This window comes from Dendrobates tinctorius, unplaced genomic scaffold (genome assembly GCF_039654945.1).
Source record: "Dendrobates tinctorius isolate UK_male_01 unplaced genomic scaffold, ASM3965494v1 ptg000016l, whole genome shotgun sequence".
In the NCBI taxonomy this organism is placed as follows: domain Eukaryota; kingdom Metazoa; phylum Chordata; class Amphibia; order Anura; family Dendrobatidae; genus Dendrobates; species Dendrobates tinctorius.
The window spans coordinates 51,096,000-51,122,558 of NW_027361684.1; the positions used below are offsets into that span (position 1 = coordinate 51,096,000).

Here is a 26,559-nt window from a genome sequence, read left to right on the forward strand (position 1 = left end):
TAAACTGAATTACTTGGGTCAAGCGTTTGGGATATCCTTCCACAAACTTCTCACAATAGTTGGTCGGAATTTGGGCCCATTCTTCCTGACAAAACCGGTGTAACTGATCTAGGTTATGCTGTAATGTCTATTGTCTGTACAAATCCCCTCTGAAATGTAAAGTGCTGCGGAATATGTCGGCGCTATAAAAATAAAATTTATTATTATTATTATTATAGGTTAGTAGGTCACCTTGCTCTCACCTGCCTTTTCAGCTTTGACAAAAAATTTTCAATAGGATTGAGATCAGGGCTTTGTGATGGCCACTCCAAAACATTGACTTTTAAATCCTTAAGCCACTTTGTTACCATTTTGGCAGTATGCTTCAGATCATTATCCATTCTGATGACCCATTTCCGTCCAATCTGCATATGCACATGTCGACCAAAGCATGTTCATGTCTGGGACACAGAACCCGTCTCCTTCCTGAGCGGTATGATGGCTGGACATTCCCATCTTGTTTGTACAGATAAATGAGGCACCTTCAGGCATCTTGAAATTGTATCCAAGGATGAGCCAGACATGTGCAAGTCCACAATTCTCTTCCTGATATCCTGGCTGATTTCTTCAGACTTTCCCATGATTCTGACAATCCAAGAGAAAAGGGTCGCACTCAACGGGATAAGTGTGAATGTTTAATGACACAAGATTACATGTCACGTCGGGGATGTGATGACATGAGTGTCAAGGGCTGATTCTACACAAAGAAGCAGTGTGTTTCAGGTGTGCATTAAAATACATCCACTGGTGTCTCTTTAATTAACTCAGATGTTGCCAAAAAAACTATCAGAAGTTTCTAAACACATGACATCATCATATGGGTACTTCAACTCAAAAATATTTCACGCATCCGTTCATTCCTCACCCAAGAATCTGCAAAAACCCTAGTCCATGCCCTCATCATCTCTCGCCTTGACTACTGCAACCTCATGCTCTGTGGCCTCCCCTCAAACACTCTCGCACCCCTCCAATCTATTCTAAACTCTGCTGCCCGACTAATCCACCTGTCCCCCCGCTATTCCCCAGCTTCTCCCCTCTGTCAATCCCTTCACTGGCTCCCAATTGCCCAGAGACTCCATTACAAAACCCTAAACATGACATACAAAGCAATCCACAACCTGTCTCCTCCATACATCTGTGACCTCGTCTCCCGGTACTTTCCTGCACGCAACCTCCGATCCTCACAAGATCTCCTTCTTTACTCCCCTCTTATCTCCTCTTCCCACAATCGCATACAAGATTTCTCTCGCGCATCACCCCTACTCTGGAACTCTCTACCACAACATATCAGACTCTCACCTACCATCGAAACCTTCAAAAAGAGCCTGAAGACCCACCTCTTCCGACAAGCCTATAACCTGCAGTAACCACCGATCGACCAAACCGCTGCACGACCAGCTCTACCCTCGCCTACTGTATTATCACCCATCCCTTGAAGATTGTGAGCCCTCGCGGGCAGGGTCCTCTCTCCTCCTGTACCAGTTATGACTTGTATTGTTTAAGATTATTGTACTTGTTTTTATGTATACCCCTCCTCACATGTAAAGCGCCATGGAATAAATGGCGCTATAACAATAAATAATAATAATAATAATAATAATAATGGGTGGTCCAGAATTGATTAAAGACATAGTAATCTTAGTGTATGTAAACTTTTGACTTTACCGCAAGTAATAAAAACCATTCTTTCTCTCTCATTATTCTGGCATTTGGCAAATATTAATAATTATGGCAATCGTAATTGACCTAAAACATTAAAGGTTAATTCTTATTTCATGTCAGATATTAAGAAAAACATGCATATGTGTCTTTTTATATAGTGTATACAAAGTTCTAGTTTCAACTGTATATAAACATAGTGTCCAACTTAAAGAAAAGGGAGGCCACACCCTCATTTTCAAGGAGTGCAAAAACCTGAAACAAAAATCTAAAGAAATGAACTGGAATATAAGTTTATATAGCTCCCCATGGCTGGGTGTCCATTAGTCGGGGGTCTTGGTCCTGCTTGGTCCTTATTTACATTTACAACATTTGTCATTTGGTAAGGTTTTAATACCAGAGGTTAGGACTGTCCCGAATAGGGTCAGCTTGATGCGGTGGGATGGTTTTTATGTTTTTCTTAAATCAAAATTATGTTAACTAAGTACCATATGTTTTTTTCATGCACAATTGATATTTATTTATTTTTTTGCTGCAGGGTATTTGCTCATTTTGTTTTTATCTTCGGCTTTGTCTGTGCAGTGGCCAGTGTGAACGTGCGCCTATATGTCACATGCATAATAACTTATATACCAGTTCATCTCTTTAGGCTTTTGTTTCAGGTTTTTGCACAAATAAGGGCATGGCTTCCCTTCTCTTTGATCTGGACATTACATTTATATAGCTCCCCGTGGCTTTATAAACGTAATGTTTATATAGACGTGGTGAGATGGCTTTTACATTAAACCACCAGACTTTAGTTTTAGACTGCTTTCCTTTTTCCTTTTTTTGCTCTACTAAAAGAGTGTCTCCATCACTACACTTTCACTTAATCACTTTAAGGCCATTGCAGCACTTGAGCACTTAATCACTGTATTTTTCCTCTTTTTTATACGCCTGTAATGGGTTGTTTTACCCCTTAATTATATTTTATACCCAACATTGTCACTTATATTTATTATACAATCATTGATAAATGCAAATAATAACATTTTTTACACTATATTTGGGTTTTTTTCCACATGGACATGCATAGTCCATGACTTCACTTATGTGACTTCACTTATGTATGCGGTATTGCACTTTATTGAATGTTTTATGGTCATTTTACTTCACAGGGTTCACTTCAGTATTAAGATTAACACTCACTTTTAACTTTTTTCTTTTAGATCTCTTAATTGGATTATTAAAGGGTTGTCCACTACTAGGACAACTGCCCAACCCTCCGTTATTGGCTCACACTAGTACCACTTGTCATATTCTCTTTAAATCAAGGACGATATATCTAGAAAAATGTTTCCACACTCAGAAACGCCCCAGGAAGAAGAATCGGAGTGGAGGGACATTGAGCCTGATATATCCTCTATAGCAGTGACTTTACTACTAAAGGTACAGACATCTTATACATGACTATCGTTTAAGTTTTGCTAGGCTATTTGAGGATACATTAAGTATGTTAGCACATAGGCGCATACATACTGTGGATAGGGAGTTTTTCTTATCTATTGGCCATGCCATTGTTTCATATCCCTAGCCTTCACAGTCATGCCTCAGGTCTTATGTTCAACTTGTATCCAGGTCATGTATTTTATTGTCCTCAGTTTGAGGTAATCCCTGTTTTGTTACCTGTATATTTTTTTAATTCATTAATAAATTATATTTTTTAAAACATTACATCATAGTTCTCTTCAGTTTTCTGTGATCATACTCCTATCACAGTATTTGATATTTTCATTTCCTATAGAAGTGCTATGCTTTACAATGCATTGTTAGTAATTGGACATCATTAATGATTAATATTCATGCTTTGTCTGATAGCTCTGGTTATGATGACAGACATATTTGAAATTTTTTCATGTATTTATCCCTTTTATGTGCTTTTAACTCAGTAATAAAAAAAACCATACCTTTTATTTTAAGGTCCACGTTATACCTCAACCATGGATAGATACCATAGTTGGATTGGTCGTCAGGAATTGGATTACTTTCAATCCAGCCACCACAAGCAAACTGGAAAAAGTTGTCACACGGATCAACAGAAAGGTTCATTTTGTTTCGTATAGAAGCAGCTGAAAAAATAAGCGAAATGAAAATTAAATGTAACAATACAAAATGTAACATGATCTTACTTTATTCTACCAGCCCCATGTAAAGAAGTGGAGAATAATCATACACTGATTACATCTGATCTGCCTTAAATGCCCCCTACAATCACAGCACATTTGTGTGCGGCAATCCATTGCACGTTTGATTGCAAAGTCACATGCATGAGGTGTGAAATGAACAATGCAATAAAGAATTGCCATGTTACAAATGTGTAAATCTGCATTACCTATCAATCGTGTGCTAAAAATTACAGCAAGATATCAATGAGATTTGTTAAATTTAATCCACATAACTATTATTGAGGAGCAAACAGTCCCAATGTTTATCAGATACTAAACTGTATTCATCCTAATCCGTCACCAGCATATATGGTCCATAAACATTAACCAAATTATTACTTACTTTACAATATTATAAGGTATACAGTATACTAAAGGGGATTTCATCTTTTTACATCAGAAAATTGTCTTTAAGGTTAAGTTCCCTCAGGCTACTCCTGTGTGAGACATATTATGACAGCCTGCTCTGATCTCACTGCAGAGAGATTGCAAGATGAGCTCTCACCTCTGGGCAGCTAAGCTCTGCTGTGCTGCGGATGCGCCTACACATACTGTTGGGATATTATCTGACAGATGTTAGTCTCCCAGTACTTTCTAATCATGTAGGGGGTTGAGCCCCTGTCACACTAAGCGAGATCGCTAGCGAGATCGCTGCTGAGTCACAAGTTTTGTGACGCAACAACAATCTCGCCAGTGATCTCTGTTGTGAGTTCATTTTCCCCTTCACCGTCGATGTCTGATGAACTCCCTCTTCTGGTGAAGGAAGGTAGTGAGGCTGATTACCAAACACCTGATCTGGTAGTTGATGACTGGGTAACAGGAAATTCTGACTGGATATAAGGCAACCGACGCCCTTCTGAGTCGCTGGTGATTTCTCTGCTGGATTCTTGGAGACCAGTCTGATTCCTGCTTCCCAAAGATAAGTTTTTGCTCTGCTATTGAACTTATTAGTTTTGTTTTGTTTACCTTGTTTTTTGGAGTTCAGCCATCCCCAGTCGGGGGTGTGCTGAGTTCCATTTTTGTATCTGATCAGTTTGTCTCTTTGCTCTGTCTTCAGAATTTACCTGAGTGCTGATATAGTCTTTTTGAAGTCCTAGCGACTTCAGGGCCTATTTTTCCTATCAGACGGTTGGGACATTTTTTGGTAGGGTTTTTTACGGATTGCAGACAGCAGCTTTTCTATCCTGTCCTTTTTAGTTAGCTTGGGCCCCATCGTTTGCTCAACCTATCTTTCTATCTGTGTTAGTGTTTTCATCTTGCTTCACCGTCATTATTTGTTGGGGGCTGCCTATTGCTTTGGGGTCTGCTCTGGGGCAGTTTAGATTTCCCTTTTCTTTCTTTAGGCCTATTTAGTTCTCCGGCTGTGATCGAGGGGTCTAGGGCAACGTAGGAACCCCCCACGGCTACTGTTAGTTGTTGTGGATAGGATCAGGGGTCTGCAATCCGATAGCTACCAACCTCTCCGGTTTTCTGGACTTAGCTTGCATTTTTGTTTTTTTCCTCCTTCGGTGACTCATTCATAACAGATCTCGCTGTGTGTGACATGTATCAGCGACCGCCCCCCCCGGGTATCACTGATCGTGCTCTAATGTCCTGGGCCATATTTTGATCTTTGGTCTCCTGCTGGCCAGTACGCATTGCTGCGTGTGGCAGCGGAACACCATCAATCAGCGAGCTCCCAGTGCTGTAAGCAGACACTGAGAGCTGGTATCCAAGGTAAACAGCAGGTAACTAAGCAACGCGTGCGCTTGTTACCCGCGTCGTCACTGGTCCTGATCGCTGGTGATATCTGCCTGTTTGACAGCTCACCAGCGATCATGTAGCGACACACCAGCGATCCTGACCAGGTCATATCGTTGTCGGGATCGCTGGTGTGTCGTTTAGTGTAACAAGAGAAAACAAGGGCGGGGGCGCAGACATAGGGCTTCACCTGGTATAAATCAATTAAAATATAAAAGTACTCTGGAGTACTCACCCTTTATGGGTTGTGTTCAGACACAACCACTCTCAACGTTTGTTGCAGTCATATAGCTGCTGCAGAGCTCGTGCAGGTGGACAGCGTCCACTAGGTATCATAAGCTGAGGATCCAAGAAAAGCACTTCTGAGCATCCGCGCTGCTTTAGTGATAAGAATTCTTCAGAAATCCATATAAATCTTTCAAGTTCTTTATTATATGTACTACAGAAACTACGCGTTTCGAGGTGACAAACCGCACCTCTTCTTCAGGTTACAGTACAGAGTTGTCAACTTGAAAGATTTATATAGATTTCTGAAGAATTCTTATCACTAAAGCAGCGCGGATGCTCAGAAGTGCTTTTCTTGGATCCTCAACTTATGATCGTTTAGTGTAACGGCACCCTTAGACTAGGAGATCAAACTCAGGAGATCAGCTGAGATACCGGCTCTAAGCTATCGTGGGTGCATGTTCTTCTTTCTCCTGTGTTGCTGCCTGCTTACCATTGGTCAGCATCATCAAGAGAAAATGAAAATTAACCCATTATGTGCCAAATACTTTGATTGCCAATATCCCAGCAACGGCGAGGCGAAATGTAAAAAAAAATGTGTTATTCCGCTTTGCAGACACTCTTACAGTATACATGAAAAATGTTATAAAATATCTGCTTAGGAGCCTTTGAGGGACACTTTAAGGTTACTGAAATTTCCAGATGCTGGAACACATGGAGTCTGTGAACTAAGGTTACCTTGGGTGTGTATTTTACCATACTTGTTAATAATTTAATAAATGAATGAAAAAAAATGACCTGGGGCCCCCTATTTTTTAATAACCAGCTGAGGAAAAGCAGACAGCTTGGGGATGGTGTTATTATTCTGGGAAGGGGCCAATATCCATAAAGGTTCCCAGGCTATTAATATTAGCTCACAGCTGTCTGTTTAGCCTTTACTGGTCATTAAAAAGGAGGGATCAACCAAAACATGATGTGGGGTTCCCCTTATTTTTAATAAACAGCAAAGGCTAAACAGAGATCTGCAAGCTTATCTTAATTGACTGACAAGAGGCCATGTATATTGGCCCCCTCATAAATTAATAACACCAGCCTTCATCCACCCCAGAAATAGTGCATGATTTACACATAATACAGGGTACAGTAATGCTATCTCAAGTATTAATAGGTCTTGAAAGATTGCTTTAATTACTAATGGACCTTAAAAGACTACTTTAATCTTTTAAAATAAATTTTATATATATATATATATTCACATTTATACACATAGATAGATATACATATATATATGCACACAAATATACACTCACTGGCCACTTTATTAGGTACACCTGTCCAACTGTGTGTTAAGACTTAATTTCTAATCAGCCAATCACATGGCGGCAACTCAGTGCATTTAGGCATGTAGACATGGTCAAGACAATCTCCTGCAGTTCAAACCGAGCATCAGTATGGGGAAGAAAGGTGATTTGAGTGCCTTTGAACGTGGCATGATTGTTGGTGCCAGAAGGGCTGGTCTGAGAATTTCAGAAACTGCTGATCTACTGGGATTTTCACGCACAACCATCTCTAGGGTTTACAGAGAATGGTCCGAAAAAGAAAAAAAATCCAGTGAGCGGCAGTTCTGTGGCCGGAAATGCCATGTTGATGCCAGAGGTCAGAGGAGAATGGGCAGACTGGTTCGAGCTGATAGAAAGGCAACAGTGACTCAAATTGCCACCCGTTACAACCAAGGTAGGCAGAAGAGCATCTCTGAACGCACAGTGCGTCGAACTTTGAGGCAGATGGGCTACAGCAGCAGAAGACCACACTGGGTACCACTCCTCTCAGCTAAGAACAGGAAACTGAGACTACAATTTGCACAAGCTCATCGAAATTGGACAGTAGAAGATTGGAAAAACGTTGCCTGGTCTGATGAGTCTCGATTTCTGCTGCGACATTCGGATGGTAGGGTCAGAATTTGGCGTAAACAACATGAAAGCATGGATCCATCCTGCCTTGTATCAACGGTTCAGGCTGGTGGTGGTGGTGTCATGGTGTGGGGAATTTTTTCTGGGCACTCTTTGGGCCCCTTGGTACCAATTGAGCATCGTTGCAACGCCACAGCCTACCTGAGTATTGTTGCTGACCATGTCCATCCCTTTATGACCACAATGTACCCAACATCTGATGGCTACTTTCAGCAGGATAATGCGCCATGTCATAAAGCTCGAATCATCTCAGATTGGTTTCTTGAACATGACAATGAGTTTACTGTACTCAAATGGCCTCCTCAGTCACCAGATCTCAATCCAATAGAGCATCTTTGGGATGTGGTGGAACGGGAGATTCGCATCAGGGATGTGCAGCCGACAAATCTGCGCCAACTGTGTGATGCCATCATGTCAATATGGTCCAAAATCTCTGAGGAATGCTTCCAGCACCTTGTTGAATCTCTGCCACGAAGAATTGAGGCAGTTCTGAAGGCAAAAGGGGGTCCAACCCCTTACTAGCATGGTGTACCTAATAAAGTGGCCAGTGAGTGTATATATATATATATATATATACACTTTATATGTGTGTATACAGTTGTGTGAAAAAGTGTTGGCCCTCCTCATGATTTCCTATTATTTTGCATGTTTGTCACACTTAAATGTTTCTGATCACCAAACAAATGTAACTAGTAGACAAAGATAACACAAGTAAACAAAAAATGCAAATTTTAAATGTAGGTCTTTATTTAAGGTTAAGTTCCCTCAGGCTACTCCTGTGTGAGACATATTATGACAGCCTGCTCTGATCTCACTGAAGAGAGATTGCAAGATGAGCTCTCACCTCTGGGCAGCTAAGCTCTGCTGTGCTGCCGATGCGCCTACACATACTGTTGGGATATTATCTGACAGATGTTAGACTCCCAGTACTTTCTAATCATGTAGGGGGTTAAGCCTCCATCACACTAAGCGAGATCGCTAGCGAGATCGCTGCTGAGTCACAAGTTTTGTGACGCAACAACGATCTCGCCATCGATCTCGCTGTGTGTGACATGTATCAGCGACCGCCCCCCCCCGCCGGGTATCACTGATCATGCTCTAATGTCCTGGGCCATATTTTGATCGTTGGTCTCCTGCTGGCCAGCACGCATCGCTGCGTGTAGCAACGGAACACCATCGATCAGAGAGCTCCCAGTGCTGTAAGCAGACACTGAGAGCTGGTATCCAAGGTAAACAGCAGGTAACTAAGCAACGCGTGCGCTTGTTACCCGCGTCGTCGCTGATCCTGATCGCTGGTGATATCTGCCTGTTTGACAGCTCACCAGCGATCATGTAGCGACAAACCAGCGATCCTGACCAGGTCATATCGTTGTCGGGATCGCTGGTGTGTCGTTTAGTGTAACGGCACCCTTAGACTAGGAGATCAAACTCAGGAGATCAGCTGAGATACCGGCTCTAAGCTATTGTGGGTGCATGTTCTTCTTTCTCCTGTGTTGCTGCCTGCTTACCATTGGTCAGCATCATCAAGAGAAAATGAAAATTAACCCATTATGTGCCAAATACTTTGATTGCCAATATCCCAGCAACGGAGAGGCGAAATGTAAAAAAAAAATGTGTTATTCCGCTTTGCAGACACTCTTACAGTATACATGAAAAATGTTATAAAATATCTGCTTAGGAGCCTTTGAGGGACACTTTAAGGTTACTGAAATTTCCAGATGCTGGAACACATGGAGTCTGTGAACTAAGGTTACCTTGGGTGTGTATTTTACCGTACTTGTTAATAAATTAATAAATGAATGAAAAAAAATGACCTGGGGCCCCCTATTTTTTAATAACCAGCTGAGGAAAAGCAGACAGCTTGGGGATGGTGTTATTATTCTGGGAAGGGGCCAATATCCATAAAGGTTCCCAGGCTTTTAATATTAGCTCACAGCTGTCTGTTTAGCCTTTACTGGTCATTAAAAAGGAGGGACGAACCAAAACATGATGTGGGGTCCCCCTTATTTTTAATAAACAGCAAACGCTAAACAGAGATCCTCAAGCTTATCTTAATTGACTGACAAGAGGCCATGTATATTGGCCCCCTCATAAATTAATAACACCAGCCTTCATCCACCCCAGAAATAGTGCATGATTTACACATAATACAGGGTACAGTAATGCTATCTCAAGCATTAATAGGTCTTGAATGATTGCTTTAATTACTAATGGACCTTAAAAGACTACTTTAATCTTTTAAAATAAATTATATAGAATCATAGAATCATAGAATCATAGAATCGTAGAGTTGGAAGGGACCTCCTGGGCCATCTGGTCCAACCCCCTGCTCAAAGCAGGATTCGCTAAATCATCCCAGTCAGATGTCTGTCCAGCCTCTGTTTGAAGACTTCCATTGAAGGAGAACTCACCACTTCTCGTGGCAGCCTGTTCCACTCATTGATCACTCTAACTGTCAAAAAGTTTTTTCTAATATCTAATCTGTGTCTCCTCCCATTCAGTTTCATCCCATTGCTTCTAGTCTTTCCTTGTGCAAATGAGAATAAAGTTGATCCTTCTACAATGTGACAGCCCTTTAGATATTTGTAGACAGCAATTAAGTCTATATATATATATATATATATTCACATTTATACACATAGATAGATATACATATATATATGCACACAAATATATATATATATATATATATATACACTTTATATGTGTGTGTATACAGTTGTGTGAAAAAGTGTTGGCCCTCCTCATGATTTACTATTATTTTGCATGTTTGTCACACTTAAATGTTTCTGATCACCAAACAAATGTAACTAGTAGACAAAGATAACACAAGTAAACAAAAAATGCCGATTTTAAATGTAGGTCTTTATTATTAAGTGAAAAAGAAATAAAAAAAATCCAAACCTACAAGGCCCTCTGAGAGAACTTGATTGCAACCTCTCCCCTTAAAAAAAATATCTGTGGTTTATTACATCTTTGGGAAGCTGAGTTCAAATTCCCTAGCCACAGGCCTGATTACTGCCACACCTGTTCTCAATTAAGAAAGCACTTAAATAGGACCTGCCTAACAAAATGAAGTAGACCAAAAGACCCTCAAAAGCTAGACATCATGCAGTGAACCAAAGAAATTCTGGAACAAATTAGAAACAAACTAATGGAGATCTATAAGTCTGGAAAAGGTTATAAAGCCATTTCTTAACTTTTGGGACTTCAGCAAGTCACAGTGAGGGCCATTATCCACCAATGGCGAAAACATGGAACAGTGGACTACCTCACTAGGAGTGGCTGGCCCACCAAAATTACCCCAAAAGCACAGCAGCGATTCATCCAGAAGGTCACAAAAGATGCCACAACAACATCCAAAGAAATGCAGGCCTCATTTGCCTCAGTTAAGGTCAGTGTTCATGACTCCACCATAAGAAAGAAATTGGGCAAAAATGTCCTGTGTGGCAGAGTTCTAAGACAAAAACCAATGCTGAGTAATAAGAACATAAAGGCTCATCTCAGTTTTCCCAGAAAACATTTTGATAATCCCCAAAACATTTGGGAGAATACTCTGTAGGCTGACCAGACAAAAGTTAAACTTTTGGACAGTGTACATCCAATTACATCTGACATTGAAGAAACAAAGCATTTCAGAAAAGGAACATCATACCAACAGTACAATATGGTGGTGGTAGTGTGATGATCTGGGGCTATTTTGCTGCTTCAGGACCTGGAAGACTTGCTGTGGTAAATGGAACAATGAATTCTGCTGCCTATCAAAGAATCCTGAAGAAGAATGTCTGGCCATCTGTTTGTGACCTCAAGCTGAAGCGCACTTGTGTTATGCAGCAGGACAGTGATCCAAAACACACCAGCAATTCCACCTCTGAATGGCTAAAGAAAAACAAAATTAAGACTTTGGAATGGCCTAGTCAAAGTGCTGACCTTAATATGATTGAAATGCTGTGGCATGACCTTAAAAAGGCGGTTCATGCTCGGAAACCCTCCGTGTCGGAATTACAACAATTCTGCAAAAATTAGTGAGCCAAAATTCTTCCAGAGCATTGTAAGAGACTTATTGCAAGTTATCACAAATGCTTGATTGCAGTTGTTGCTGCTAAGGGTGGCCCAACCAGTTATTAGGTTTAGGGGGCAATCACTTTTTCACACAGGACCCTGTAGGTTTGGATTTCTTTTTCCCTTAATAGTAAAGACCTTCATTTAAAAACTGTATTTTGTGTTTACTTGTGCTATTTTTGTCTAATAATTTTAATTTGTTTGGTGATCTGAAATATTTAAATGTGAAAAACATGCAAAAGATTTGGAAATTAGGAAAGGGGCAAACAAACAGTTTTTCACACAACTGAATATGTACTGTGTATATATAGTATTTAATTGCTAAAAATGTATTAAAAAGTAGAGTTTAACCATCAAAGTCATAAATTGCTTTAATCTAAAATATTATATGAAATATCTGTATAAATTACATTTACATTTAAATATTATAGACAATAAGATTGATATTTTTTCACATTTAGTCAGAGAAGTTGTATTTTGTATGACAAAAGTCTCATGATACAATGTGCTCTGATGTCCCACTTTAATTGTTGTATATGTCGAGAGCTTGCGATATGCAACTGTACTATCATAGATACACTTACATGCTTTTCAACAACCATGCTCGGCTAAAAGTGCCAACAAGAAGATGTCGCTGGAGACTGGAACCGAGCAGTTTTACTTTCCAGGATCCAAAATTGATGGTACAATAAGCTGCAGTGAGAGCCGCTATGTTACAAGAGTTCTCAATCAATGAAACTGATCAATACCCACACACAAGTAGGGCATTACAACCAAAACGATTGCAGAATTCAAAATGCCAGTTCTATATGAAGTCAGCAGCTCACATCAAAGAAGCAGGTTGCCAGCCAATTCATCTTACTGAATATTACTAGTTAAAGTTGAAATTTACAACACAAATCATTTTTATAGCGATCCATTTGCAGGCAGGTAATTAAAGCTCAGAATCGGGCGTTAAAAGTACTTTCAGTGATAGGAAAGTTTCTAAAAGACTGTTCATAGACTGAAACATCTAGTATTGCTTGTCATTGAAATAAATCCATGAATTTATAAAATACGTGTAGAGAGTACAAAGTTTATAGAGGATGGTCTACAATAAAGAAAATAATATAACTGGTGCAAAACAAATCATGATACATTTGTATGTGTGTGTCATTGTATGTTTCTTTTCTAGAAGTGTGTTTGATTGCCATCTCACTTAATCCTAACCAGAAATGATAAGTTACTTCCGACCCTTTCTCATAGATGTCACTATTTAGCTACACTCTTCAATCTTCCTTCTTATGCAACATGTTTCAGTATGAAAGTATATATTGTAGGTTCTGTATAAGGTACAGATTTCGGTCTTGCGGCCACATGCAAAAAATTTGGGCACTGAAGTCTGATAATTGTTTTAATTCGACAGGAATATAAAGTCCACAGCAAGGTAGAGACAAAGAGAAAAGTTCTTGCCTGGTAATCAGGGCCAGTTTTAAGCCCCCGTTACACACTGCGATATCGCTAGCAATATCGCTGTAAAGTCACCGATTTTGTGACGTTGCAGCGATATTGCTAGCGATATTGCTGCATGTGATACTTACCTCCGACCGGCTCCCCCGCTGGTTATCGCTGATCGCGCGAGAAGCTCCTGGACCATTCCTCGTCGGCCACTTCCTGTGGCGCCGACGAGCGACGCGTGGAGCCGGGCGGGAGGACGCAGGATCGCCGCGTCTGACAGGTAAGTAGTGATCCCCGTCCCCAGCTATGTCGCTGGTGAGATCTGCCGGTGTGGCAGCTCACTAGCGACCACCTAGCCATGCACCAGCGATCCTGACCGCGTCATATCGCTAGTCGGGATCACTGGTGCATCGCTAGGTGTAGCGGTACCCTTAGAGAGAGTGAGGCCCTGGGCAAAATTTAACAGTGGGGCCCTAAATGCTCACATATTGCATCATCACACACAAACATTTAGGTTGCATGTACATGAGCTGAGTTCAGGCCATTAAACAAGCGCGATCTACAATATTCAAGTCTTTAGGCATTTGTTTTCCAGCCTAGTAGATCAATCTGTCCCTGTACAGTATCATGTTTTCAGCTGCCCATCTGCAGTACATCGGGTAATGTGCTGCTGAGAACAATGATTTATGTTCTGCCATAAACAATCTAATCCTTGATGAATGAGCATAAATTTGATCATTCGTTGGGTGAATGCCGACATGTTTACACATGAGAACTCTTGCCTGACAGTATTTATAAATGTGAATGCTACAAATACACACAGTATGTAAATTAAACACTGTATGAGACACTCACTTATACACACACAATGCATGTTACACACATATGTATATACAGAAAACAGACACATATACACAGAGCACATACACACATGTGTATACACAGAGCACATTCTAACACGAACATGTATAAACATAGCACATACATACAGACACATGCATGTAAAGAGCACATGCAGACACATGTACAAACAGCATACAGACATATACAGAGCAAATATATACAGACCTATATGAATACACAGAGCACATACTGTACATACTGTACAGACATATGTGTACACAAAAAACTTTATACAGACACATGTTTGCAGAGCACATACCCTTACACGTATATGTAGACTCAGAGCATATACATAAAGACATGCATATACACATACCTCCCAACTTTTGAACAAGGGAAAGAGAGACAAAGGCTACAGTACGCTGCGTGCCGAGGCGTATTTTAGGCCACGCCCCGACCACACCCATTTCACAACTAATCACACCCATGTCCACGCCCCAACTGCACCCATTTAGCACTGCTGATCACACTAACTGGTACTGAGGGCACAGTGGCTGGCATTATGGGCATAGTGGCTGGTACTGTGGGCACACTGACTGGTACTGAGGAAAAGAAAGAAAGAACAGAAAGTGAGAAAAAAGAAAACAGAGAGAGAAAGAAAGAACAGAGACAGAAAGAAAAAAAGATAGAACAGAGAGAGAAAGAACAGAGAGAAAGAAAGAAAGAACAGAGACAGAAAGAAAAAAGAAAGAGAGAGAAAGAAAGAACAGAGAGAGAAAGAAAGAACAGAGAGAAAGGAAGAACAGAGAGAGAAAGAAAGAGGGGAAAGAAAGAACAGAGAGTGAAAGAAAGAACAGAGAGAAAGAAAAAGGAGAAAGAAAGCAGAGAGAGAAAGAACATAGAGAGAAAGAACGAGGGGAAGGAAAGAAAGAAAGAACAGAGAGAGAAATAGAGAAAGAACAGAGAGAGAAAGATAGAGCAGAGAGAGAAAGAAAGAGGGGAAGGAAAGAAAGAAAGAAAGAACCAACCGAGAGAGAGAAATAAACAAAGAACAGAAAGAGAGAAAGAACAGAGAAAGAAAGAAAAAACAGAGAGAGAAAGAAAGAACGGAGGGAGAGAAGAAAGAGGGGAAAGAAAGAACAGAGAGAGAAAGAACAAAGAGAGAAAGAAAGAGGGGAAGAAAGAACAGAGACAAAAAAGGAAGAAAGAACAGAGAGAGAAAGAAAGAAAGAAAGAACAGAGAGAGAAAGAAAGAACAGAGATAGAGAAAAAAAGAGGGGACAGAAAAAAAGAACAGAGAGAGAAAAAAGGAAAGAAAGAGGAGAAAGAAAGAACATAGAGAAGAAAGATGGGAAAGAAAGAAAGAACAGAGAGAGAAAGAGGGGAAACAAAGAACAGAGAGAGAAAGAAAGAAAAAGAAAGAACAGAGAGGGAGAGAGAAAGAAAGAACAGAGAGAGAAAAATAAAGAACGGAGCGAGCAAGAAAGAAAGAAAGAAATAGGGGGAAGAAAGAACAGAGAGAGAAAGAAAGAGGGGAAAGAAAGAACAGAGAAAGAAAGAAAGAAAGAACAGAGAGAAAGATTAAAGAGAGAAAGAAAGAACAGAGAGAGAAAGAGGGGAAAGAAAGAACAGAAAGAAAAAGGGGAAAAAAAGAAAGAACAGAGAGAGAAAGAAAGAAAAAAAAAGAAAGAACAGAGAGATAGAGAGAAAGAAAGAACAGAGAGAAAGAAAGAACAGTGTTATGAATGAGTCACCATAGGAGGCAAAAACAGAAATGCTACCTAATTCCAGAAAACCAGAGAAGTTGGCAGCTATCGGATTGCAGACCCCTGAACCTATCAACAACAACTAGCAGTAGCCGTGGGGGTTCCTATGATACCCTAGACCCCTCGATCACAGCCAGAGAACTACATAGCCTAAAGACAGAAATGGAAATCTAAAGTGCCCCAGAGCAGACCCCAAAGCAATAGGCAGCCCCCAACATATAATGACGGTGAAGCAAGAAGAAAAAACACTAACACAGATAGAAAGATAGACTGAGCAAATGATGGGGCCCAAGCTAACTAGATAGGACAGGATAGGAAAGCTGCTGTCTGCAATCCACGAAAAACCCTACCAAATAAGAGCCAACAGACTGACAGGGAAAAAAGCCCTGAAGACGCTAGGCTTCAAAAAGACTATGTCAGTACTCAGGTATTTCTTGAAGACAGAGCAAACAGACAAAAAAGGAATTCAGCTCACCCCAGCAGGGAATGGCAGAATCCAGAAAAGCAAGGCAAACTAAAACCAAAACACAACTGCAAAAAGGCAAAGCAGAAAACTTAGCTTTTGAGGAGCAGGAATCAGACTGCTCTCCTAGAATTCCACAGAGAAATCACCAGCGAGGCAGAAGGGCGTCGGCTGCCTTATATCCAGTCAGAGATCCCCGTCGCCCAGTCATCCTCTCCCAGCTCAGGTGCTTGGTAATCAGCCTCATTACTATTACGGCGGCGGAACACGCTTAAAAAAATATAAATAAACGTGTTCGCCGCCCGGGGTCCACCGTGCGGCAGGTGTGATAACCGCTGCTAAAGAGGCAGGACACAGGGACGATAATGTGCACAAGGTTTAACTGCACCTGGTGCACAAAAGTAGCTCTTTTGAGGTCACAGAGCTGCACATGAAAAGTAATGCAGAAGCAGGCTGTTTCACAGACAGAGCAGCAAGCAAAACAAAAATACAAAGAACGCTGAGTCTGTATCAGCTTCACAGACCATCAGCGGCACACGTGCGGTAGCCAGAGATCGGAGTAGTTCAAGACAACACTACAACGGGATAGACTTACCATGGCAGACCGTGTGCACGGCGTCGCAACTGCGGACGCCAAAAATGTCTGCAAGCGCGAATTTAGCAGGCGCAATGCAGAACGCTGGCTGCTGTAACGAAGGATGCTTGAGCGCGCTGGCGCTAGCGCAATACTGGCTGTGCCCAATCACTCACACAAACGTAATATCCGAGGGAAGGGGTTTCATAATAAGTCATTCACCAGACCAAGCATCCATCACCAAACACACAGCAGCAAGTATAGAAAATACTAGCGCATGGCATAGCGGCCATGCGCACTTTTTATAGCGTATGGGACCTGCCGGAAATCTCCAGAGCCCCGAGCATAACCAATCAAATCAGGAGCAGGACCTGAGCACCTGACTCCTGAACTCCAATGAGAGCTAGTCCCGTGAGCATGCTCAGAAGCAGGGAAAAATGGAGACAAATGTGAGAATCTGGGTTGCTGCATATGCATAGAATGACCCAGATTCCTAACAACTACCTTCCTTTACCAGAAGAGGGAGTTCATCAGACCTCAATGGTGAAGGGGAAAATGAACTCATAACAGTACCTCCCCCTTGAGGAGGGGTCACCGAACCCTCATCCATGCCACCAGGGCGATCAGGGTGAGCCCGATGACAGGCACGCACCAATCTTTTGGCATGAATATCAGAGACCCAGGAATTATCCTCCTGACCATAACCCTTCCACTTAACCAAATACTGGAGTCTCCGTCTAGCCAACCGAAAAGAGACCGGATTAATGATCTCCAAAATCTTGTAAGGCCCAATAAATCTAGGCTTAAACTTAGGAGAAGCTACCTTCATAGCGATATTTTTTGATGATAACCAAACCATATCACCCACCTTAAACTGGGGACCAACGGTCCTATGTCGGTTGGAAAACCGCTGGGCCTTTTCCTGGGAGAGAGATAACTTATCCACCACTTGGTCCCAGATCTGGTGCATTCTCTCCACCACAATGTCAATACCTGGGCAGGCAGAAGGCTCCACCTGCCCTGAAGAAAATCGAGGATGAAACCCAAAGTTACAAAAAAAAAGGTGACATCAAAGTGGCAGAACTAGCTCTATTATTTAAAGCAAATTCGGCCAAGGGCAAAAATGAAACCCAATCATCCTGATCAGCGGAAATAAAACATCTCAAATACGACTCCAAGGTCTGGTTTGTTCTCTCCGTCTGCCCATTGGTCTGAGGGTGAAAAGCAGAGGAGAAGGACAACTGAATTCCCAGCTTGGAACAGAACGTCCTCCAAAATCTAGACACAAACTGAACTCCTCTGTCAGATACAATGTTCTCAGGAATCCCGTGCAAGCGAACCACCTGTTGCAAAAACAGGGGCACCAACTCAGAGGAAGATGGCAACTTAGGGAGTGGTACAAGATGAACCATCTTAGAGAACCTATCACAAATCACCCAAATAACAGTCATTCTCTGAGAGACAGGCATATCAGAGATGAAATCCTTTGAAATATGGGTCCATGGCCTCCTGGGGACCGGAAAAGGCATCAACAACCCACTAGAGCGAGAACAAGGTTTAGACCGGGAGCAAGTCCCACAGGACTGCACAAAATTCCTGACATCACGAGACAAGGCGGGCCACAAAAAGACCGACTCACCAAATCTCTAGTACCAAAAATACCTGGATGACCAGCCAATGCAGAGCAATGAACTTCAGACATCACTCTCTTCTTCCACTGGTCAGGAACATACAACTTTCCACTGGGACAACTCTCAGGTTTGTCCTCCTGGAACTCTTCCAGAGCACGTCTCAAATCGGGCGAGATAGCAGAAAGAACTACCCCTTCGCCTAAGATGGTAGCAGGCTTGGTCACCACAGGAGAATCAGCAAAGAAGCTCCTAGAAAGAGCGTCAGCCTTGACATTCTTAGCGCCAGGAAGAAAAGAGACCACAAAATCAAAACGTGTAAAAAACAAGGCCCATCTAGCCTGTCTAGGGTTCAAGCGTTTGGCCGACTCAAGGTAAATCAAATTCTTGTGGTCAGTGAGGACCACGTCTTGATGTTTAGCTCCCTCCAACCAATGTCTCCACTCCTCAAATGCCCATTTCATGGCCAACAGTTCGCGATTCCCCACATCATAGTTACGTTCAGATGGGGAGAACTTTCGGGAAAAGAAAGCACAGGGATTCATTTTAGATGTTACAGGATCCTTTTGGGACAAAACAGCTCCTGCACCAATCTCAGAAGCGTCCACCTCTACCTGGAACGGGAGTGAGACATCAGGTTGCCGCAAAACCGGGGCAGAAGTGAATCTTCGCTTCAGCTCCTGAAAGGAAGAAACAGCCTCCGGAGACCAATTCAACACATCAGCACCCTTCTTAGTCAGATCAGTCAATGGCTTGGCAATACTAGAAAATTTTGCTATAAATTTCCAATAAAAATTAGCAAAACCCAAAAACTTCTGAAGGGCCTTCAAAGAAGTGGGCTGAACCCAATCATAAATGGCCTGTACCTTGGCCGGATGCATTTCAATAGTTGACGGAGACAAAATAAATCCCAAAAGTGAAATCTTGTGTACCCCAAAAAGGCATTTTGATCCTTTGACATACAGGGAATTCTCCCTCAAGATCCGAAACACCGTCCAAACATGTTCCACATGAGAATCCCAATACTTGGAGAAGATCAAAATATCATCCAGATAGATAATCAAAAATTTATCCACAAAGTCTCGGAAAATGTCGTTCATGAAGCACTGGAAGACAGAAGGGGAATTAGTGAGGCCAAAAGGCATCACCAGGTACTCAAAATGTCCCTCTGGAGTATTAAACGCAGTCTTCCATTCATCCCCATGCTTGATGTGGATAAGATTGTACGCCCCCCTGAGGTCAAGCTTGGTAAACCAGCAAGCACCTTTAACTCTGGAGAATAGATCCGAAATCAGGGGTAACGGATACTGATATTTAATAGTAATCTTGTTGAGGGCACGATAATCAATACAAGGCCTTAATGAACCATCCTTTTTGGCCACGAAAAAAAACCCAGCACGTAATGGTGAAGAGGATGGTCTAATATGACCCTTCTCCAACGCCTCCTTAATATAGGATCGCATAGCCTCGTGCTCGGGTACAGATAAATTGAAGAGCCGACCCTTGGGAAATTTACACCCCGGGCTCAGTTCAATTGCACAGTCATAACTCCTATGAGGAGGCAAAGACGCAGACTCATTCTCACTAAATACATCATAAAAGTCCGCCAAATAGTCAGGAACATCATGCGACTGAGGAGAGGTGGAAAAAAACGGAGCCTCACTAAGGGCACACCGACAACCCCAACTCACCACAGACACAGATTTCCAGTCCAAAACTGGATTATGAATTTGCAACCAGGGAAACCCCAGAACAATGGTATCATGCAAATTATGCAACACCAAAAATCTGCAATTTTCTTGATGGTTTGGGGTGACCCGCATTACCACCTGGGTCCAAAACTGAGGTTTATTTTTCGCCAAAGGAGTAGCATCAATTGCCCTCAAAGGGATTGGCGTCCGCAGACTTGTCATAGGAAATCCACAACGTTTAGCAAAATCCAAGTCCATCAGGTTCAGGGCTGCTCCCGAATCCACAAAAGCCTTGGCGGAAAATGTGGACAGGGAGCAGATCAGAGTAATTGCCAGAAGAAACTTAGGTTGAACACCACCCACAGAAAACGTGTGTGCAAAACGTTTCTCTCATTTAGGACAGACAGAAATAATATGTGAGGCATCTCCACACAAAAAACACAGCTTATTACGCTTTCTGAACTCCTGACGTTGCTCCCTGGACAAAACTCTATCACAATGCATAGGTTCAGACACTTGTTCAACAGGTGGCAACACCTCTCGTGCAGTCCTGCGTTCACGTAAACGCCGATCAACCTGAATGGCTAATGACATAGAATCATCCAGACCAGGGGGAACAGGAAATCCCACCATAGTATCTTTTACGGCTTCTGACAAACCCTTCCGAAAGAGAGCTGCCAAGGCATTATCATTCCAGGCAGTAAGGACAGCCCACTTTCGGAATTTTTGACTGTACAATTCTGCAGAATCTCGACCCTGGCTCAATGCCAACAGGGTCTTTTCAGCCTGATCAATAGCATTAGGTTCGTCATACAACAACCCCAAGGCTTGAAAAAATGCGTTCACATTAGTCAGACTAGGGTCATCAGGTTTCAAAGGAAACCCCTAATCCTGGGGATCGCCACGCAGCAAAGAGATGACAATTTTAACCTGCTACGCAGAGCTCCCTGACGAGTTAGGCTTCAAGGCAAAAAATAATTTACAATTATTTTTGAAATTCAAAAATTTAGACCGATCCCCAAAAAACACATCAGGAGTAGCGATCTTTGGTTCAGCAGCATGTGAATGAGCAAGGTAGGTGGAAATTCCCCGCACTTCCGCAGCGAGCTGCTCCACACGATCAGACAATTGCTTTATCTCCATTGAGAGAAAAAAGAAATGCCCCCTACGGCCTCAGAGATATAGAGGAAAAAATATACACACTTTTTTTTTTTTTTTTTTTACAATTCTTTCCTGCTATTGAGTACCCTAGGATCTGCGGTATGGCTGGTGATTCTGTTATGAATGAGTCACCGTAGGAGGCAAAAACAGAAATGCTAGCTAAGTCCAGAAAACCAGAGAAGTTGGCAGCTATCGGATTGCAGACCCCTGAACCTATCAACAACTAGCAGTAGCTGTGGGGGGTTCCTACGATGTCCTAGACCCCTCGATCACAGCCGGAGAACTATATAGCCTAAAGACAGAAAGGGAAATCTAAACTGCCCCAGAGCAGACCCCAAAGCAATAGGCAGCCCCCAACATATAATGACGGTGAAGCAAGAAGAAAAAACACTAACACAGATAGAAAGATAGACTGAGCAAATGATGGGGCCCAAGCTAACTAGATAGGACAGGATAGGAAAGCTGCTGTCTGCAATCCGCGAAAAACCCTATCAAAATAAGAGCCAACAGACTGACAGGGAAAAAGCCCTGAAGACGCTAGGCTTCAAAAAGACTATGTCAGTACTCAGGTATTTCTTGAAGACAGAGCAAACAGACAAAAAAGGAATTCAGCTCACCCCAGCAGGGAATGGCAGAATCCAGAAAAGCAAGGCAAACTAAAACCAAAACACAAATGCAAAAAGGCAAAGCAGAAAACTTAGCTTTTGAGGAGCAGGAATCAGACTGGTCTCCTAGAATTCCACAGAGAAATCACCAGCGAGGCAGAAGGGCGTTGGCTGCCTTATATCCAGTCAGAGATCCCCGTCGCCCAGTTATCCTCTCCCAGCTCAGGTGCTTGGTAATCAGCCTCACTACCTTCCTTCACCAGAAGAGGGAGTTCATCAGACCTCAATGGTGAAGGGGAAAATGAACTCATAACAGAACAGAGAGAGAAAGAACAGAGAGAGAGAAAGAAAGAACAGAGAGAAAGAAAAAGGAAAAAAGAAAGATTATAAAGGGAAAGAAAGAACAGAGAGAGAAAGAATGAACAGAGAAAGAAAGAAAAAAGAAAGAGAGAGAAAGAAAGAAAGAAAGAACAGAAAGAGAAAGAAAGAACAGTTGAGAAAGGAAGAACAGAGAAAGAAAGAGGGGATAGAAAGAACAGAGAGTGAAAGAAAGAACAGAGAGAAAGAAAAAGGAGAAATAAAGCAGAGAGAGAAAGAGCAGAGAGAGAAAGAACGAGGGGAAGGAAAGAAAGAAAGAACGAACAGAGAGAGAGAATTAAAGAAAGAACAGAGAGAGAAAGAAAGAGCAGAGAGAAAGAAAGAGGGGAAGGAAAGAAAGAACTGAGATAGAGAACTAAAGAACTAACAGAGAGAGAAAGAAAGAACAGAGAGAGAAAGAAAAAACAGAGAGGAAAGAAATAACTGAGGGAGAGAAGAAAGAGGGGAAAGAAAGAACAGAGAGAGAGAAAGAAAAAACAGAGAGAGAGAGAATGGAAGAGGAGAAGAAAGAACAGAGAGACAAAAAAGGAAGAAAGAAAAGAGAGAGAAAGAAAGATAGAACAGAGAGAGAAAGAAAGAACAGAGATAGAGAAAAAAGAGAGGACAGAAAAAAAGAACAGAGAGCGAAAAAAGGAAAGAAAGAGGAGAAAGAAAGAACATAGAGAAAGAAAGATGGGAAAGAAAGAAAGAACAGATAGAGAAAGAAAGAAAAAAGAAAGAACAGAGAGATAGAGAGAAAGAAAGAACAGAGAGAAAGAAAGAAAAGAGAGAGAGAGAGAAAGAACAGAGAGAGAGAAAGAAAGAACAGAGAGAAAGAAAAAAGAAAAAAGAAAGATTAGAAAGGGAAAGAAAGAACAGAGAGAGAGAAAGAAAGAACAGAGAAAGAAAGAACAGAGAGAGAAAGAAAGATTCTATAAAGATACTATAGCACTCCGGCTCCCATTGTAATGCCCACCTGAGCCTCCGGGTGCAGGACATAACATGATCCGCTTACATGGCCAGCATCCCTGATTCAAGGCGATCCCTGTTGTGAATTCTCTTTCTGGACTCCCTCTGATGGTTACCGGAGGTAGTGGAGCTGATCTGATTGACAGAGGCTTGCCACCTGATAATGAGGATGACGATTGGAGATCTGGGGTTTCAGATTGGGATTTAAGACAGCTGACTCCCTCTATCCCTGCTGGTGATTTTCTTCCTGTGCCTTCTGAGGTCTGATGTCTCCTGCTCTGTCCCTGCATGGTTCAGCTAAGTGGTTCATTTGCTATTCTGTTTGCTTTTGATCTGGTTTTGTCTATCTCTGTTTTGTGCGGGTCAGCTAGCTCCGGCTGGGGCTGTGCTGAATCACCGCCCATATGTTATTGCTTGTGCCAGTTTGTTTGGTCCCCTGTTATATTGGTCTCTTTTTGCTTTGCTTTCAGAATAAACCAGAGTGCTGATAAAGTGGGGGCAAAGTCGTGCGACTTCAATGTTTTTTGTGCATCAGACGTGTTGGACTTTTTACAGTGTTTTTTGTGTGATTGCAGACAGTGTCTTTCCTTTCCTGTCCTGTCTAGTCAGTGTGGGCCCCATCATTTGCTCAGTCTATTTTCCTGCCTGCGTTTGTGTTTTCATCTTGTCTCACCGACAATATGTGTTTGGGGGCTATCTATTCCTTTGGGGTCTGCTCTGGGGCAGTTTAGATTTCCCCTTTCTTGCTTTAGGCTTAGTTAGCTCTCCGGCTGTCCTGAGGCATCTAGGATCATTGTAAGTAAGCTCCACGGCTACTGCTAGTTGTGTGGATAGGATCAGGGGTCTGCAATCCGCTTAGTTACCAACCTCTCTGGTTTTCTGTGGCTTAGCCTGGGCCTGCTATCATCCTCGGTGACCCATTCATAACAGATCCCGCTGTCCAAGCTGTCTGAGGAGGATACGGTGATGGATCTGAAGCATTCCCTGAAGTGCCTCCATGGTTCCGTCACAATCTCCTCCCAAAATTACCTAATTTCCCATCAGCTTCCAGCACATCACTTCCAGTGTAATGTCACATGCGAGTTTTAAAGTGTTCCTCGGGACTCCGCCGTGTACTCCTGTGTCCATGGGAAAAGTACGCTCCCGGCCGGGACAGTGGGGCAGACTCAAAATCGGGACTGTCCCGCTGGATCTGGGATGGTTGGGAGGTATGAATGGTCCCCACCATACACCTTGTACACGCATGGCTCCGCACACCTCATACACACAAGGTTCCATCTTGTATGCCTCGCACACACATGGCTCCACTAAGTACACACATGGATCTACTCTGTAAACCTTGTAAATACACGACAGAGCTCCGTACACTTTGTACACACAGGGCTCTATTTCATACACCCCGTACACATGCGGCTTTGCTCCGTACACCTCGTACACACGCGGCTTCACTCCATACACCTTGTACACACACAACTCTGCTACATCCACCCTGTAAACCCCTCCTGACCCCACACATAAACTTCCCCTCATCCAGCACAATGACAACCAACACAGCAGAATCCTGCATACACTGAGGCCCCTGATCATGTGACTCCTGACTCCTCCCCTCCTGTGACCTCATCACAGGTCCTGTGTGCACAGAGCAGCCTAGCGACATCATTGCTGGGATTTATTAGCAGTTATGCTGCCATGCCCCCCATGCACCGACCCCATCCATTCCTCGACCTCCCAGAGAGACCCACTGCAGCCCCTCACTGCCAGTGAGGGGCTGCGGTGGGTCTCTCTGGGAGGGTGAACAATGGATGGGGTCAGTGCATGGGGGGATGGCGGCTTATCAGTGCAGTGCAGGAAAAGTAAACTCCCGGTCGGGACAGGCTGTGAAAATCGAGACTGTCCCGCTGGATCCGGGATGGTTGGGAGGCTTGTATACATACAGTAGGACACATGCATAAATTCAGAAATATCCATACACAAAGCGCATACACACAGACCCATGTATACACAGAGCACATGCACACAGACACATGTATACACAGAGCACATACATACACTGATAAATTCCCACACACAGAACTTACAAATCTGCCTCCACTTATATAGTTGCTCTAGACTCCCACAAGGTGCAGGACCTGTAGTGACCTCACGATTACATGACTGATGTCAATAAAGTTCCTGAAGCACTGTCAACACCGGAAACTAAACTGATAATTCAGAATTGCTATTATCAATCTAGTTTCAGCAATAAACACATTGGGTCCTTAAGGGGTTGGGGGCCCTGTGTGATTGCCTAGTTTTCTACTCCCCATCTTATGTTAGCCCTGCTGGTAACTGAGTTGCAGGTAGAGTTAAGAGAACATCTACTTCCATCTCCAGGAATATAAAGTGATCTCTGATTGGTGTGCATCCTGGCAGAAAGCTCTCTGTGTACATGTATACCCATAAGAAAAAAGCATGATGTATTTAGGGGCTTACATTAACTAATACTATAGCCTGGGCCCCTTTTGCCATGAAGAAATATGATAGTCTTGCTTCAGGCCGCAGTATGACTGATTTTTCAGTTTTCTGACATTTTGCGGCCTTCCAGGAGTGGTACTTGGCCGATTCTCCAAGAAAGCTATTAAACTCGCAGTTGGTCATTGAGAACAGGGGGACGTCAGAAATACAGCCAATTACAGCACCAATGCAGTGGCAGAAACTCACTAATATACCCAGGGAAATTAGTAAAGTGCAGTTAGTTTGTTTTGTAACAAACTGTGCATAGGAGACAGAATTTTCTAAACACAGAAAACCTCTTTAAACTTGATGCTGTATTCGTGTACTGTTGGTGGTTTTAGTGATATATTTATGTATTAATGGTGGTTCAGGTGATGTATTGATAATGGTTCCTGTGATGGTAGCATCATGAACCAAACATTTTTTTTTTAATCCTATGAAAGTTTGGTATTGCTGTAATTGCACTGAACTGGAGAATCATGTTCACAGGTCACTTTTACAATTCAATGAATACCTTAAAAGCAAAATAGAAAACGATGAAGTAATTGTGTTTATTGACTGCAGGTTTATATTTCACTTCAAGTAGGGGAGCCATTTCAATCTTCACCTCAGGAAGTAGAACAGCTAGAATTGGCTTTGACCACAGCAATGCTTGACATATCTCTATTAATCC

The 26,559-nt window shown here is 42.4% G+C and overlaps 1 protein-coding gene and 1 long non-coding RNA gene across 3 annotated transcripts in view; one reads left to right on the forward strand and one right to left on the reverse strand.

Moving 5' to 3' along the window:
- LOC141080555 (uncharacterized) overlaps window positions 1-3,768 on the forward strand; it is a 385,270-nt gene extending 381,502 nt beyond the window's left edge. For both annotated transcript variants that reach the window (XR_012228965.1, XR_012228966.1), the window contains 2 exons: window positions 2,907-3,126; window positions 3,658-3,768. This is a non-coding gene — a long non-coding RNA (uncharacterized lncRNA). The remainder of the gene's footprint in view (window positions 1-2,906; window positions 3,127-3,657) is intronic.
- Window positions 1-26,559, reverse strand: part of PHEX (phosphate regulating endopeptidase X-linked) — a 365,396-nt gene that overhangs the window by 237,797 nt on the left and 101,040 nt on the right. The window contains exon 3 of the mRNA XM_073565833.1: window positions 3,645-3,806. Within this exon, the coding sequence (XP_073421934.1) occupies window positions 3,645-3,806 (162 nt within the window). The remainder of the gene's footprint in view (window positions 1-3,644; window positions 3,807-26,559) is intronic.